Source organism: Chamaea fasciata, unplaced genomic scaffold (assembly GCF_029207755.1).
Source record: "Chamaea fasciata isolate MVZ Bird 193981 ecotype frontalis unplaced genomic scaffold, bChaFas1.0.hap1 SCAF_22, whole genome shotgun sequence".
Classification (NCBI taxonomy): domain Eukaryota; kingdom Metazoa; phylum Chordata; class Aves; order Passeriformes; family Sylviidae; genus Chamaea; species Chamaea fasciata.
The window spans coordinates 4,318,351-4,335,188 of record NW_027094107.1 but is presented as its reverse complement, the minus strand read 5'-3'; the positions used below and the strand labels follow the sequence as shown (position 1 = coordinate 4,335,188).

The window sequence follows — 16,838 nt, the reverse complement described above, 5'->3', positions numbered from 1 at the left end:
AGTTTTTCTAGCTGTGAATCCACAGGCTTAAACCCATCCCCATGAGAGTAGGTGCTGCAGGGCTCTGTGTGGTGGCCTTTGTTAGAGCAGAGGAAGATCTCCTGGGCTGGGTGTCCCTGAACAAGGCAGTAGCCACTGGAAAGTGGGACTGGGTGAGGGAAGTGAAGCTGTGATTGCTCTCACGAGCTGTGGGGCATTGGTGGGTTGTGCTGGAGGTGAACATTGCAGCAGGAGGCAGAAAGCCCACTTGGTCACAACAGTCTGTGTTGGCCATAACCACCCTGCTGATGGGTGAGGCTTATGCTTTGCATCTGCCACACACACATGCCACCGCTGTGCCCCTTCCCCCTGGCCTGCATCACTGCACTCCTTCTTTGCTTAGCTTCCCAAGTGCTGCTTTCTGCCATCTCTTCCGTGGTGCCTGAAGCTCAGGTTGCTGGAGGCTTGTCCCAGCCATCCCTAAGCTCTGTAGCAGCAGTCTCCAGCTGGATCCCTCCCTGCTCAGCCAGGACAGTCAGGTCACAGAGGTGTTGTCCACTGCCCTCTTTAACAACCTGACAAGTCCTCATAGCTGATTCCTCCATTCTCATCTGCCCAGAGACTTTTGTCCCCTGAAGGAGACCAGGCTGGAGGGCTGCAGCCTGACCAGTCCCAGGGCTTTAACAGCACCAGAGCCTTTAGCAGTGGAAAATGATCTCTAGCTGCTTGTGGTCAGCTTCTCAACTCTGAAGCACGGTGTGCATCAAGGCTCCCTGGCTGTGGTCTTCATTAGAGAAAAATCCCTCTCCCTTAGAAGTACCAAGGGGTTGGTGCATAGCACTGGTTAGCAAATATTGCATGAGTGCTTTATCATTTAAGTGCTTTCTGCACTTGCAGCTCTTCCTAATGAAGACACAGTAGGTCAAGCTTGCAGCCTCCTGCAAAGAGGCTGTGGATGCACAGCCCAGCCAAGTGTGTGCCTGGGGGTGGGCTGGAGAGGCAGTGAGGGAAGGATGCAACGGGGGGGGGGAGATGCTGGGGCTGAGGTGCTGGGGCAAGAGATGACAGGGATGGGGTGGTGCTGGGTGAAAAAAGGAGAATGACATGAGATGCTCAGAGGATGGCTGGGTGGTGAAGCTGGAGGCAAAGGGGTGGGGCTGGAGAATGGTGGGGATAGGTCGGGAGGTAAACTCTGCCTTGGAGAAAATCAGAACAGCACAGGAGACAGCTGATCCATCCCTGCCCTTGGCAGGAGCAGCTCTACCTCACCTCTTTCTGGCAGTGTGTCCCACCTGGCCTTAAACACCTCCCCAGGCCGCCTCTTCGAGTGCTTCTGCCCTTTCTGCCAGAAAGGTTTTCCTCTCATCCTGCCTCCTGTAGCCCCAGGGCTGCCTGAGAGGGACTTGCTCTTCCACCTCACCACCTCACAGTAGTCTTTAATGTGTTGGGATGCTGCTGGAGCTCCCGTCATGCCCCTGCTCCCAGGATTCATGCGACCCAGCCTCCTGCAAACTTTTCATGCCCTGCTGGATTTTTCGAGGTTTCTGGTTGCTGCTCCTCCGGACTTTCTCCAGCAGGTCATGGCTGCTGAAAGCATTCTGCAAGTCTCTCACCCTGATGGAGCTGCCTCACAGCCATTTCAGATCTCTTCCTCCCCCATCACAGATTCTTTTTAAATTCAAATTCTGTCCCACTCATGCTGCCATCTCTGTTATCCACATCCTGTGTCACCTGCAGAATGCCACTCCCAGACTGACAGTGAGCATGGCTCCCCACTTTTGTCTTTCTGACCAGTTTTGTGCATTTAGTCCTGTAGTAGTTCCATGCAGTCCCAGGCTTGCCCCTTGCTCGTGGGAGCTTTTCTGGGGGCAGTGAAAGCCCTTGCTGTGGCAGTGGGGCCCGTTGGTGGTGGCAGCAGGACCCCGGGATCAGCCGGGTGCCTGGCAGGGTGTCAGAGCCCCTTGTCTCAGGGGAAAGTCACTGGGCACTCAGTGCAGGCACTGTGTGGGTAAATCCTGCCTGGGGTAAACCCCGCTGTCTCCCCAGGGGTCACCATCACCTGGGGAAGTTTTTGTTGCAGGCATTAGGGAGCAGAGAACTTGCGGCCATTAGTCTGCAGCTCTAAGGGGATGAGAACATCCAGCCTCTTCCTGAAATTCAGAGCACAGGGATGGCACCACTTGCCTTTGTGTCCACATTGGCATGCAGTCCTTTGCAGGAGTGGGGTTTTGGCACAGGTTTTCGGCACCCCTGCTCCCTGCCAGCCCACAGGCCATCTCCTGCTGGCTGCAGTTTGGGGAGTGCCAGGCTCACTGCAAGCCATCCACAGCAGCATTCCACAGTGCCCAGCTGGGGCTGCTGGGCTGGCCCGTACCCCAGCACTGCAGGTTGGTGAAGGGACACAGAACAACTGTTAAGGCATTCAGGGTGTTACAGAAGCTAATATGTTTAGGATTCTGCCTTGTCCAGGTTAAGCTGATTGGTGCCTTCGAAATCTTCAGTGAAACACAGAAGTGGTCTTGTACAGAGGGAGTTGGTGCAGGATGGAGGCAGGCAGCTCAGGGGAGCACCTGTGATAAGGGGTCCCTGCGTGCTGTGGTGGTCTCATGCAGTGGTACCAGTGGCTTGTGGCCAGATACAACAAGGAGCCACACACCATGTGGGGGTGATGGGCAGGACCCTGCCTGACGGTCAGTGGCCGTGCAAGGCAACCCTTGGTGTGAGCTCTGCAGAGGACAGTTGTCCCCAAGGGCAGCAGAGCTGGGAGCAGGGCTCCTGCTCACACCTGGGTCCTAGGAGAGAGGGCCTTGCCTGGAGCTGAGGGTGCATGACCAGGCAGGGACCAGGCTGGGATGCAGGAGGATCGGCAAGTGCTTTGACTCATCCACCACCAGCGCTGATGCTGCCACAGCCCCACTCGTGTCTTCCCTGCCACCCCAGCCCTCCCCAGGGAGGCTCTGGGAAGGGGCCCAGGTGAAGCAGCGTCCTGGCACACTCCTGGGGCAGTCCTGCCCGTGCCCTACACTGCCCTGGCTCTGGGAGAGGTGCAGTGTGAGTAGCCAGCAGTGCTGTGGGGCACAGGCGTGGCCCCACTGTCTCTGCTATCATGCTATTTTTGAATTCTCTTTTTTTTTTTTTTTTTGTGTTCTTTTTTCTTTCTTTCTTTTTGTTTGTTTTTATTTCCCTTTGTTTTCCTTTTTGTTCTGTCTCCTCGTGTTTGGTCCCTAGGAGCCAGCGCTAAGAAACAGGGCGAGGACTTAGCGGATAATGACGGTGATGAAGACGAAGGTATTTGTGTGCTCGAGGCTGCCCACTGCATGACACGCAAAGCAAAGCAAAGCAAAGCAGCTCCGTTTGCCCGCCATCCGCTGCCACCCCCAGGGAGCCCTGTGTGTGTCTGTCTGCCGTGCCAGGCAGCTGCGCGGGGTGGGGGGCAGGCTGGCCGGCTGTGCAGGGCACCCAGGACCTTCCCCTCCTCCTGAGGTGGCGGGGAAAGCTCGTGGGGTTTTTTCTGCTTTAGGAGAAGTTTGCTCCTCGCTCAGTTGGAGCGAGGGCAGGGAAGGAAGCATGGCAGCTTGGGAGGAGAGAAGCCCTCGGGCACCTGGGCCCATTTCACCCTGAGCCCGGTCACATCCCACCTCCAGCCTCATCCCTCCAGAGTCAGTGACATGCATCTGGGAGCCAGCAACCTCCCCATCCACCCTTGCCTGGCCCTGCTGTGGCTGTGCCAGCAGCCTGAACACTTGGCAGCCAAAGGGCATCTGGCCATGCACAAGGAGACCCGGGGTCCACTTGTTCACTTCTCTTCTTCCTCACCCGCTGGAAGTGGGGTCTTGCTTGCAAGCACCAGCCAAGACAGATCAAGTGGCCTTTCAAGCAGATGTGATTCTAGATGTATGCCAGGACTAAGCAAGCTGCAGAATGGGCTATTTTTAGTAGAACGGGGTGGTTTGTCTGCAGGTTATGGAGTCGGCGTGTTTGGCTGCAGAGATGTGATGGGGAGGTAGGAGGAAGGGTTGGCCAGGGTGCAGCCCTAATGTGCTGAGGACAGTAAAGCCTCATGGTGTGCAGAAGGCCCAGGGCAGCTCGAACAAGGCCTGGCAGATGGCATTTAGGATCTGGGAAATAGATGAAAAACTTTTTCCTTGGCACTACTAAAACCCTGTTGTTTACTCCGGCTAACCTGTGCCCCATGATCTCTTGTACCAGGGCGTAAACTGGCATTCAGCCTAAGTGACTCGACTGTGCTAAATCCACACACACCAAACTGCGCTGCAGAGGCTCAGAGCTGTGTATTTCCTGGTACATCTCTGTACATTGTTGCCATTCTGCAGTGAGGAGGGCCCTTTGTGTGTCAGGGAGTAGGTGCAGGATGAAGGAGAAGACATGGGCACAGGCACTGGTGTTCCTGCCCCTCATATTTCAAGCAGGTGGTCCTGGAAAAAAAATTGTCCTGATGTAGCTCTGCCACACAGGCAATGTCTGTGTCCTGGAGGAGCTGCAAGCACTTTTTGCTCCCCTGGTCTGTGCATTTGTGTGGCTAAATTCTGACAATAGGAGAAGAGTCAGCACAAGTTTCGGGTTTGGCATAACCTCATTCTCCTGGAGGGAAGAGGTTTTCTGTATGGGAGGCCACCTTTAGCCATGCTGTGGGCCACAGCTGGAGGTGAGAATGGCCTCAGATACCCACCAGCCTAGCCTGCAGCCCCCTGCAATGGGCAAGCCACAGGGAGGAGTGGACATGGGCAGGGGTTAGGTGGGTGTGAGGGAGCACAAACAGCCCAGCCGGGCACTGGTGTTGGCGTGGCTGTGCCCCAAGAGCCCCGGTCCTGGTGGGACACTGTGCTGCACTGCTGAGGGAGGCAGGCAGGGAGCAGCAGCTGCCTGGGGCAGCTGAGGCCAAGCAGGCACTGCCAGCCCACCCCAGCAAGGTGTGTGAGTGAGCACAAGGGAGGACAAAGTCCGTCGGTGCTGGGTGGCCAGCCCAGGACAGGGCTGGGCAGCGCAGGCATGTGGGACCTGGCGATGTCTCCGTGGCAGGTGCTGCTGCCTCGTCTGTGTGACACGGGCACGATGCACCAGGAGCCCAAGCACGGGTGTTATTCCCTTGTGGGTGGCCACGGCTCCGTGAGAGATCACCAGCCAGTGGTGCAGGAGGGGCAGGATGTCCTCCAGACAGAAGTCGAGAGAGAGAGCGTGGCTGCTCCCTGTGCACTAGGCTCCCACAGTCCTTCCTCCCCGGCCCTCGGGGTCCCATTCCCCATCCTCACTCCATGCCTCATGCCCTGTCCTCGTCCAGATGCCGTGCTCACCTCCCTGACACGCACACGTGCACACACTGTCTGCCTCATCACCATGTCTGTGTCTGGGCACTGGGGTGCCGTGGGTTTACATCCAGACAGGCAGGTCTCTGCCTTCCCAGGGGAATGGGAAGGGGGAGTGGGAGAGTAAGACATTGGAGCACACATCAGTGCCCCCCCCCCACCGCCTTGTAGGTCCTGCACACCCCCATCCCTGCCCCCCTCCGCAATGCCAGCTTCCAGGACTCACGGAGTGCTTGGGTCCAGCCAAAGACAGGACATGGGGCTGCATCCTGGGGCTGGACTCTGCAACTCCCACCCACCGCAGACCTGATCTGGCTCCCACACAATGCCAGAGCCCAGCTCTGGGGAAGAGCAGCGGGGTCCAGCCAGCGTCCCTCCCTCACATGCTCAGACCCCCGAGGGGACAGCAGTGTGAGGACAGTGCAGCAACAGCCACCTCCCGGAGAGGGGCTGGCAGGGTTGATTCAACGGTGTTTGGCTTTGGGGGTCCATGCCGTGGCCCCCAGGAGAGCTCTGCCTTTGGCTCCTAAGCCCCCTCCCTGGTCCTGGCAGCTGGCATTGCCCTTGTTCTTGGTCTGCCTGTCGGGCAGGGTGCTGCGGCCGTCGGTGCGGTCCTGTGTTTAACCACCTCTCCTTCCAGACATCCGGGACAGCGGGGCCAAGCCGGTGATGGTGTACATCCACGGTGGCTCGTACATGGAGGGCACGGGGAACATGATAGACGGCAGCATCCTGGCCAGCTACGGGAACGTGATTGTCATCACCCTCAACTACCGCGTTGGAGTGCTCGGTATGAGCCGGCTGGCACGGGCGGTGCCAGCACGGCCGGGCAGTGGGACAACCCTTGTGTGTGACCGGGCTCGGAGCAGCCGGGGAGGGGGTGGAGGGGGGTGTTAGGGCCCGGCGGGATGCGCTGTGGCCACTGCCCCTGCCTTCCGTCCTGCCAGCCCGGCGGGTGCCACGTGGCAGAGCCCCCAGCACACGGTCACAGCCTAGTCTGGGTCCTGGCACCAGCCCCCCCCCGGCTCACTTACACAAACTGGCTCCACTGAAAGCAAATATTGGTTTGTGGTTAAATGAATAATAAATGTGTTTACCCAGCATCTCCTCCTGAGAGGGCTCAGAGTGGTGAGGTGCCAGCGGGTGCTGCCTGGCTGTCCTGGGGACCTGGCAGCTCTCCCTCCCTGGGCACAGGCAGCCTCCAAGCCAGTTGCACTGCTGGGACCCCCTCAGCAATCCACCATGACGTGGCTGTCTGCAGTGGGGACCACAGAAGGGTGTCAGGCGCCATGCAGAGGAGGGTGGCAGTCCTGTTTCCGAACGCACTCGTGACTTAGAGAGGCAAAATGAGGACAGAGGGTCAAAAGGCAACGCAGTCCCCTGCCTGAAGCAGCAGAAAGCCCCAGGGGCTGAGACACAGGAGGCTTGTGTGGAACACCACTGCTGCTTCCCTTAGCAGCATGAGAACAAGGGGTGTAGAGGTTTGGGGAAAGCTCCTTTCCAGCCAAGCTGCTGGCTCTTTTCCTGGCCATCCAGCCTAGCATGGTGCTCTCCTTCGGCAGCTGGGCTCCTGCCTGGTACCTGGGGCAGCACATCCCTCTAATGGCCTCCAGAGCCCACAGTTTCCTGTGGAAGAAGATGGTTAACCTATTCAAAACCTTTTAATGTTAAAACTCTGGCCTTTAAGATGGATAGGTGCAAAGTTAAGACACATGAGTCACAATGAGACACTAGACTTAGGTGGTACCTTCATCACTTCCTTCGAGGTGGTGCACCACACCCAGCCAGACCACCTCCAAGTGCCAGCACAGCCCTGGGGCCGCTCCCTGTGTGCTGGGGTTACCTGCCTGGATTTTACCTCAGGCCCATGGTTTTGGCTTCCTGCTTAAAGTCAAAGCAAACGAAAGAGTGATAACTTATCTTGGGTGTTTCCTGTGCTATTGAAAGCATTTCTCACCTTCTTCCTCACTGACAGCCTTTGTATTTTAAGCTGCAGTCGGTTCCTCTCTGCCCAGCCCACCTCCTTACATTTATAGAGCCTCCCCCAGTCCACGTTAGTCCATGGAAAGTATTAGCTGTGCACACACTCACCCTGCCTGCAACCACTGATGCTTTCTCAGCTTTCCTTGGAGCTTGTGTGAGACGTCTTGAGCTGCTCTAGCACAGGTGGTGGTGTGGGTCGGACAGAGCTTTGTGCTCTTTACCCTGTCACTGCTTGTTGTTGGCCAGAGAGGCTCCCCGAGGTTTGCAGCTGCTCTCTCAGCCTTTCATCCCTCTGTGCTGTGCAGAGAGTGGCTGGGGCTCAGTGGTGTCCCTGCTCCAGCTTAGAACTCACAAAACTCTCTTGGTAGCGTGGTCTCACGGTGGGATGGGGTCTCACGGTGGGATAGGGTCCCACAGAAGTTGCCCTAGATCTGGGGAAGCGGGGTGGGAAATCAGGACTTTCCCTGTTTCCTCATCCCTAACCGGGCTCCCCTTGGCCCTCAGGGTTCCTGAGCACGGGGGACCAGGCTGCCAAGGGCAATTACGGGCTGCTGGACCAGATCCAGGCGCTGCGCTGGGTCAGCGAGAACATCGCCTTCTTTGGGGGAGATCCCCTGCGGATCACAGTCTTCGGCTCCGGCATCGGCGCCTCCTGTGTCAGCCTGCTCACCCTCTCCCACCACTCTGAAGGTAGGTGTCTGCCCTGCCTGAGGCTGCTGCAAATGAGAGCAAACTGATGCTAACCCAGGGAGAGAGGGGAGTCCACCCCGGGGCCTGCTGCCCAGCCTAACAAAGTCAGGGCTGCTTTCTAATCAGTCACTGGGGAGAGCCTGGACCAGGGCTGGGAAGCAAAACCTTCTCTTCATGGGCAGAAAGAGGCCAGTGGCAGAGCATGTGGGAGCCAGGGATGGAGTGGGTGCTCCCTGTGAACAAGGCTGCAGCCCAGGGCCAGCACCTTGGCATGGGGAGAGGTGGGGACCCCTCCTGTGGTGTCCTGCCCTGGTGTTCAGTTTTTCAAGGTGTGGAGGGGCTGGGGGGCATCATGCAGGGCACTGGGAACAAGGATCTCAGTGCTAGGAAAGGCACTCATACTGGAATAGAGGGGAAGACAGAGCACCCCAGACATCCCTCCTGAGCCTGGGGAGGGATGGAGGGCCCTGTGTTGTGAGACTGGGAGAGCTGGAAGTGCTGCGCCTAGCAAAACACAGGTGGAAGTAATATGATTAATATCTGTAAATATAGCAGAGTGTTTACTCTAAATAAAGAAGGGAATTATTTATGCTAAAAGATTGTGTTGGAATAAGAGCAAATGCATGTAAACCACCTGCAAAGACATTTACATCAAGCACTGAGGGGGAAAAATATTAACTGTGAGACTAGAGGTGTTTTTGATAAACCTCCTAAAGGAAATTATAGGAGCAAAGCCTGAACTGGATATGGTCCAAAGGGGAGCAGCCTGCCAGGGACCAGCTCATGAGCTTTATATGAGGGTGCAGATATCTTCCAGTGCTGTGTCCCCAGGTGTGATGCTGAGGAGGAAAGGACATGTGTAAGCAGTAGACACAGGCACGAGTCTGCCCTGCAGAAACACACAGCAAATTGCACTCGAAGCTGATGTGAAGAGCTGCTGCCCTGCTCAACAGCCTGGGAATCACACAGGAACAGAGACCTCCAGAACCTCAGCAGGGCTGATGGCTGATGATGGGGAGTCTTTTACAGGCTGAAAGCTCCTGCAGAAAGAAAAAGTGTTTTCTCTGCCCATATTGAGTGTGAGAGGCTGGGAAGGGAACACTATGTGTAATGCATTCTCAGTGCTTCTAAGGGTGCTCCTTTCCATCACAGGAGTGCAGGAGTGTGTGCTTGGCTGCCCAGGTGGCCCCAGCCTCTTGCAGGGGTCCAGAATGGAGCAGCATGGAGAGAGGCTGAGGGTGGATTGGTGGGGCTGCTCCTTGTCACTTTTCACCCATGAAAATTAGTCCTGCCAGTACATGCACTTCTCAGGCGATGCTACACTTAATGCCACTAAGTCCTGCACCTGCATGATGAATCCTCTGCTGCCCCATCCAGCCCCAGTGCCTCTGGTGTGCCCCCCCCGCATCTCAGAGGGGCTGGGTGCCCCCTACCCTCACTGCTGGGCCAGGGGAGCTGCTGCTGGCTGTAAATGCTGTGAGGCAGGAGGAGAGTGCTCAGTGCTTCTCATAAAGCCAAATGGCCGTAAAATGACCTCAAAAAATTCCCTGTGCCAGAGCACCCATATCCCCAGGGACGGGTAGCTGGCTCTGGAACACAGCGTGGGAACAGTGCTAAGTTGCAGCCTGCGGAACAGGTGGGTTTGTTTTTACTGTATCAAAATAAAACTTCTAGTGATCACAAGCCATTAATGAAGCTGCTGATTTGTGCCTGCTCTGCCAGGTGCTGCAAGAGGCAGACACGAGGCTTGTACAGCACATGTTGGGTCTGGCTGCTGGGGAAATCCACAGCTCCCTGCCAGCTTCAGGCCTTGTAGGGTCACTCTGATTCCTCATCAGTGACCAAAGTGCTGTTGTCCTCCCCAGCCAGCCATGCCAGAGCAGGAGCAGTCTTTGCCAGGCAAACTTTATCTGCTTCCTTCGCCCCATCTCCTTCTCCATGGAGGCTTCTGCCCTTTCCTGCCAGCCCTCCAGATCTCAATAGGACAAGGCACCCAGCACCCTGCTTTGACCAGGGCTTGCTCCAGACACCCCCAGAAGTGTTTCCAGTCTCAGCTACTGGGCAAAGAGGCAATCAGGAGCTGGCAGCAGCTGGTGGCAATCTGCAGCTCGAACCACCCTCTGGCAGAGCCCCGGCCTCACCACTTGGTTCCACTATGCTGTGGCAGCCAGTCCTGCAGGAGGCAAGGTGTGTTGGGACCCTCACCTTGGAGGGGAACAGGAAGGAAAGGCAGAAGTTCACCTTCTTGCCTGGGCCTCAGCAGGCTGGAGAGGTCCAGTGTGGAGTGCAGGGTGCTGATGCCTCCCTGGGGTGCTTGTCAGGCTTCAGTCAGGTGCTGACATGGAGAGGGAGGACATGAGTCTCACAGAATCCTGGCTCCCTCTGGATCAGGATGTGGCCATGCAGAGACGTGGCAAAGGGGCTCCATCGGGGACATGACCAGCTACTGGTGACATCAGCTGCCCTGTACTTCCCCAGGCAGTGGTGGGCAGGGCCAGAGCCCAGCCTGGTGGGTCTGCCTGGGAAGTGATGCTGCTGGCAGGGTGCAATAGCTGCTGCTGGGACAGCATCTCCAGGCAGCCAGGAAACCCCATCCTGGCTCCTTGGCACGTGGATGATGGCGCAGAGCAAGCAAACCCATGGCCGGTCTCCAGCCTGTAGGCTGGGTATGGCTTTCTAGGGCACCAGGAGGTGACAAACAGAGCTTGTGACTTCTCTTTGTCCCAGTGCATGGGACTGTACGTCAGGTACTTGGCAGAGTGAGGGCTGTGCGTGCAGACAAGAGCTATGGACATGGTGGCTGGCAGCCAGGAGCCTCTGAACACTTCTGTTGCGGGAAGGTGCTGCTCTGCTTCTCCGCAGAGCGGCACAGCCTTGGTTGCACAGGGGTTCTCTGCATTTCAGGGTGCCGGGGCAGCCCCATGGCCCCACTCCATTGCCAGCACCATTCAGGGATCACCTGGAACACTCCCTCCCGGCAAGGAAGTGCTGGGGTCTGGCAGGGGTGCAGGCAGCACTTGGGGTGCAGAGAGGGCTGGTCAGAGAGCAGGGACCCCTGGGTGCACCCCGGACTGGCTGCCTTTCACGGCCCAGAGGCTCTGCTTCCTCACCACCCTTTGTATTCTGAGCACAAGCACCATTGACATGGGACTGGAGCGAAGCCACGCATTTCTCTGCCTGGGCCAGGGCCTTTGTGGCCTCGTTTTCCAGGGCGAAAGTCCACTCCCTCTGTGTTCCTGGTGGCAGAAAGGCCCTCTTTGTGCATCTGGCAGCGTGCTCCTGCAGGGCTGGATTGGCACTGAGCAGCCCCAGCTGGGCAGGAAGCAGCAGGGAGGGGGTCGAGGGGGACTCTGACAAAGCGGTGGGGTGGGACACGGCAGGGTTAAGTGTCCCCAGGCAGGCGTTAACCCTCCCACTGCTGCCAGCCCACAGCCTGGCTCCTCAGTGAGGCAGGTGCCAACCTGAGCTGGAGGACGGTGCTGAGCCAGGGGCAGTGTGTGCCCCTCGGGGGCTCAGGTACCACATCCCTGGGGTGGCTGGGGTAGCACGGGCTGCTTGGCAAGGCCAGGTTGTGATGCAACCATGGCCCCTCTTCTCCCCACACCAGGACAGGGGTGCTGGGTCATCCCCTGCAATGGGATCCTCAGGGAGCACAGCAGCCCTCAGTTGCTTCCAGGAGCACCTACTTGCATTCCCAGCTGTCATCCTGCCATCCCCACAGCAGCCCCGAGCTGAGCCCCCTGTGTGAGTCCAGCTCAGCAGGCAGCACAGCTCAGGGACAAGGCCAGGTGTGGGCTGGAGCGCTGGGTCCTTGCAGGGACACAAGAGCATCAATGCCTTCTCCATGCTGCATCCTGCACTGCAGCACTGGGATGCTGGAACCCTGCTGAGAGCTTCCTCCACTCCTTGCCTGTATTGCAGGTCTCTTCCAGAGAGCCATCATCCAGAGCGGCTCCGCGCTCTCCAGCTGGGCAGTGAACTACCAGCCTGTGAAGTACACCAGCATGCTGGCCGACAAGGTGGGCTGCAATGTGCTGGACACCGTGGACATGGTGGACTGCCTGCGGCAGAAGAGTGCCAAGGAGCTGGTAGAGCAGGACATCCAGCCAGCTCGCTACCACGTGGCCTTCGGGCCAGTCATTGACGGGGATGTGATCCCGGATGACCCAGAGATCCTGATGGAGCAGGGCGAGTTCCTCAACTATGATATCATGCTGGGGGTCAACCAGGGTGAAGGGCTGAAGTTTGTGGAGGGCGTGGTGGACCCTGAGGACGGCGTCTCAGGCAGTGACTTTGACTACTCAGTCTCCAACTTTGTAGACAACCTGTACGGCTACCCTGAGGGCAAGGACACCTTGAGGGAGACCATCAAGTTCATGTACACGGACTGGGCCGACCGGGACAACCCCGAGACACGTCGCAAGACTCTGGTGGCCCTCTTCACTGACCACCAGTGGGTAGAGCCATCAGTGGTGACAGCCGACCTGCACGCCCGCTATGGCTCCCCCACCTATTTCTACGCCTTCTACCACCACTGCCAGAGCCTGATGAAGCCTGCATGGTCCGATGCAGCCCACGGGGATGAGGTGCCTTACGTGTTTGGGATCCCCATGATTGGCCCCACAGACCTCTTTCCCTGCAACTTCTCCAAGAACGACGTCATGCTCAGCGCTGTAGTGATGACCTACTGGACCAACTTTGCCAAGACAGGGTGAGTGGGGATGGGTGCTGTGCCCTGGGGGTCTGTACTCACTGCAGCTGTACTCCCTGGGGCTCTGCTGTGGTGGGGAGGTTATCATGCCTGATGTGGGACACTGAGCTCCCTTGTGCCCAGAGGTGGCATCAACCACAAAGCAAGAAGCTTAGATCATGGCCAGCCCCGGGACAGGACCCAGCCAAGCCACAGGGGTGGGGAGGCTTTTTGGCCCTGGTTACCATGGGTGAGACTTGACCCAGGGTTGGGTGCTGCCCAGTCATTCAAGACCTTTTGCCAGCCCACCCTGTGCCACCACTGCCAAAGGTCCCCTCAGTTTCTGTCTCTGCATCCAGCTCTCTCTCTTTGCTTCTTTGGCTTTTCCCGGTGCTAGTTCTGTTCTGCCTCTGTTTCACAGGGACCCCAACAAGCCTGTCCCCCAGGACACCAAGTTCATCCACACCAAGGCCAACCGGTTTGAGGAGGTGGCCTGGTCCAAGTACAACCCCCGTGACCAGCTGTACCTGCACATTGGGCTGAAGCCACGGGTACGCGACCACTACCGGGCCACCAAGGTGGCTTTCTGGAAGCACCTGGTTCCCCACCTGTACAACCTGCACGACATGTTCCACTACACCTCCACCACCACCAAAGTGCCACCACCCGACACCACACAGAACTCCCACATCACCCGCCGGCCCAACAGCAAGATCTGGACCACCAAGCGCCCCGCCATCTCGCCCGCCTACAACAGCGAGAACGGCAAGGAGAAGTGGAGCCCAGAGCAAGAGGCGGGCACGCTGCTCGAGAGCCCCCGCGACTACTCCACCGAACTGAGCGTCACCATCGCCGTGGGCGCCTCCCTCCTCTTCCTCAACGTGCTGGCCTTCGCCGCCCTCTACTACCGCAAGGACAAGCGCCGGCAGGACACGCACAGGCAGCCCAGCCCGCAGCGCGGCGCCTCCAACGACATCGCCCACGCGCCTGATGAGGAGATGCCCTCCTTGCAGGTGAGCCAGGGGCACCACGAGTGCGAAGCCGTGCCATCCCACGACACCCTGCGCCTGGCCGCTCTGCCCGACTACACCCTCACCTTGCGCCGCTCTCCGGACGACATCCCGCTTATGACCCCCAACACCATCACCATGATCCCCAACTCGCTGGTGGGGCTGCAGACCCTGCACCCCTACAACACCTTCACCGCCGGCTTCAACAGCACGGGGCTTCCGCACTCACACTCCACCACCAGGGTATAGCTGCCCGCCGCCGGCGCACACGCATGCACGCACGCACACACACGCAGCAGACACTGGCAGAGGGACCGGCGGGGCCCACGGAGCCCCCGGACAGAGGGGCAGCGCCCACGGACGGTGCAGCTCCCAGCCCAGAGACCTGTGGGGTCCCAGAGTGGCCCCAGCGCTTTCTTTTGTTCCTATCTAACTTTTGAGAAGTGCTTTGACTCTCCTGGCCTCAGGGTCCCATGGGTTGCCCCGGGACGCCAGCGGGGTGCAGGAGGGACACGGTGTAACCCTGCGCAACCCACCCGTGCGGGTGGGCAGGGGATACCCCACTGTCGATGGCCATGGGGCTCCCAGTGCCGTGGCTGTGCCTCCCAGTGGGGCGATCACATCCCCAGTGCTGAGCCCACCGAGCACCCTGGGACTGACGAGGAGCGGGGCCGGGCATCCCTCTCGGCCAGTGCCCAGACAGCCCCAGGCATCTTGGCAGCCCTGGAAAAGGCTCCTTCACTGTGCTGAGAAGTGGCCCCAGGCCATGGTGCTATAGGCAGAGGGAATGGGCAGGGTCCAGGGACCTGGCCTTGTGCTGGATGCGGGCGCCGGGGCTGGTGCCGGGGCTCAGGGACCCTGAGAGTGGGGCCCTGGGCTGGAGACTTGGCACCTCTGCCCCTCTTTGCGCTGCAGAGAATCTCTTTTGTGTCAGTCATTTCTCTTTGCAGAGACGTTTTTTAAGCAGATCTTTAGTTCTTTACACACTAACGGAGTCGCCGCGTTTTGTCCTTTGTAAAGATTTTAAAACCAAGTGTTCTTGATATAAAATAAAAAGCCAGTTAGAAGCCAGCGTGTGCGCACGGTGCCGGCCCCCCACGGCGCCCGCCTGCCGTGGGTGGGCACCAGGCAGGGCAGTGCCTCCTGCACTGTGGGGCTGCGCTCTTTTGTATTTTTTGATATTCTCCCTCCTCTGTCACCCGTGCCCACGTATCTCAGCCAAAAAGCCTATCCAACGGCCTGCCTGCGAGCACCCCCGCCCCGGTCCCTCACTGCCACCACTGGCCAGTGCCACCCACCGCCCCGCGTGGGCATCACCTGCTCCGAGCACTGTCTGTTCACTCCCGTGAGCCCAGGATAGCCCCTCATGCTCCCCCCCCTGCCCTGCTCCCCCAGGAGCATCCCACATCCCTTCACCACTGCCCCAGGGCCATGCTGCGCCCTCCCTGCCCATGCTGTTGCCCGAAAGCAGAGCCAGTGATTTGCAGCCTGCTGCAGGAGTGGGGTGACAGGAGCAGGGTGAGCTGCTCACCAACATCCACTCTGCCTCCTAGGTTGCTTCCACTGGGGGGTTTACCCCACCGTGGGGTGACCCCAGCTCCAGCATCCAGGATGTGCAGCTGGAACAGACGCCTGGGTAGGGACTCTGGGGGTGATGCAGCCTGTGTGGGGCTGGGAGCGCCTGTGCTGGGGCTGGGGCATCTGCTGGGCTGTTGTGGCCACCGAGTCACACGTGGCTCTAGGCAAGTGGCTTTGGTGTGGTCGGGCATGGAGAAGGAGCTGCAGGGGATCCCATGTGGGGGTACCCCAGTCTCAGCCCCCCCAAGGTGAGCACTAGCACCTGGGGCCTGGGGAGGCAGGAGAAAGGGACAGGTCCTTGTGGGGACACCACATCTTGTCCCTGTGCAAGACGGTCCGGCTGGCAGACGCTGCCCGTGCTGGCGGCCGTGACGCACCGGTGCCGGCTGGCCCTACTGCCCAGGGCCAGCGCATCGATGGCCCTGCTGGCCCTGCTGCCCGGGGCCAGCACAACATCTGCCCTGCACCCCACCCCGGCCCCCACCCCGCACAGGGCTGAGGGTGAGGATGCTCGTTGGAGAATGTATTTATACCCTGTCACCCGCGCAGAGTAACAAATTCCAAATAAAACAGAAGTGATATTTTTAATAGCAGTGTGTCTCGCCTCTTCTTGGAGCATGCAGAGCCTGGGGACTACCAGGCTGGGTGGGGTGCCTTGTGCTGGCACCCACCCCACAGAGGCAGCAGGAGGACCCTGGTATCCCCTCACCATGTCAGGTTGCTGGATCCCCAGTGCAGCACACATGCCAGCTTCACCATACCGTACTGCCAGCACCAAGTGCCACAGTGGGGGGGTGTCCCCACATCCCCCCAGCCCTGCTGCCCCCAGCCCTGGGACCCCACGTGGGAATGCATCTGTCCCACTCCAAACTTCAAACCCCTTCTCCAGCCTTCCCCAGCTGAGCTCCCCTCCCCCTACCTGCCAAACAGAAAAGCTGCTGGTTTCATTTCTTTTTAATGTAATTTCAACTGGAGTTGCCATGGAAACCAGGAACGGAGTGGGGGGGCCGAATTGCCTCCAGGCAGCGTGCAGACACTGCAGCCAGGGCCGAGGCCCCGAGCCAGGGGAGCCGGGGCAGGCAGGGGGACAGGCTGTGCAGGAAGCTGAGTGTGGGACTCTGCCCTTCTGCCCCGGGGGACTTTTGCGGCTCCAGCGCCACAGGCACACATGACCCTGTTCAGCACCGTGCTCCAGACTCTGTGCTGGACTCCCCTAAAAGCCCTGGTGCTGCCCATTGTGGCATCCCAGAGGATGCCTAGTGGCCTCTTGAAGGGGTGATGCCTTTCTGCCGCAGCTTAGGGGCTTGCTCTGCCCTTCTGTCCCTTCTCCTCATCCTTGCACAGCCCCAGCTGCATGCTGCCACATGTGCCAGCCTGGCCAACCCTACCAGGACCCCAAGGCAAGCTGGTGACAGACAACCCACTGCTATCATGCTACTGCCTTTGCAAAACTCCTGAGGCTGCCATCTGTCCAGGGTGTCCTTGACCATCAACAGCTTTTCTTTAGAGACCTGGCAAAGCTCAAGGGACACTGTATCCCAGAGGGGATGAACAGCTAACATCTGCGTGACAACTGTGGGACAT

General features: G+C 58.8%; 1 protein-coding gene across 3 annotated transcripts in view; it reads left to right on the top strand.

The window, feature by feature from the left end:
• The window catches only part of NLGN3 (neuroligin 3), a 39,181-nt gene extending 23,339 nt beyond the window's left edge, over positions 1–15,842 (top strand). For 2 of the 3 annotated variants that reach the window (XM_066202480.1, XM_066202482.1), the window contains 5 exons: positions 3,208–3,267; positions 5,944–6,093; positions 7,791–7,976; positions 11,898–12,687; positions 13,088–15,842. In XM_066202480.1, coding sequence (XP_066058577.1) covers positions 3,208–3,267; positions 5,944–6,093; positions 7,791–7,976; positions 11,898–12,687; positions 13,088–13,925 — 2,024 coding nt within the window. In that variant the 3' untranslated portion in view covers positions 13,926–15,842. The remainder of the gene's footprint in view (positions 1–3,207; positions 3,268–5,943; positions 6,094–7,790; positions 7,977–11,897; positions 12,688–13,087) is intronic. The other variant, XM_066202481.1, reaches the window with a different exon arrangement.
• Positions 15,843–16,838: the final 996 nt, after the last annotated feature.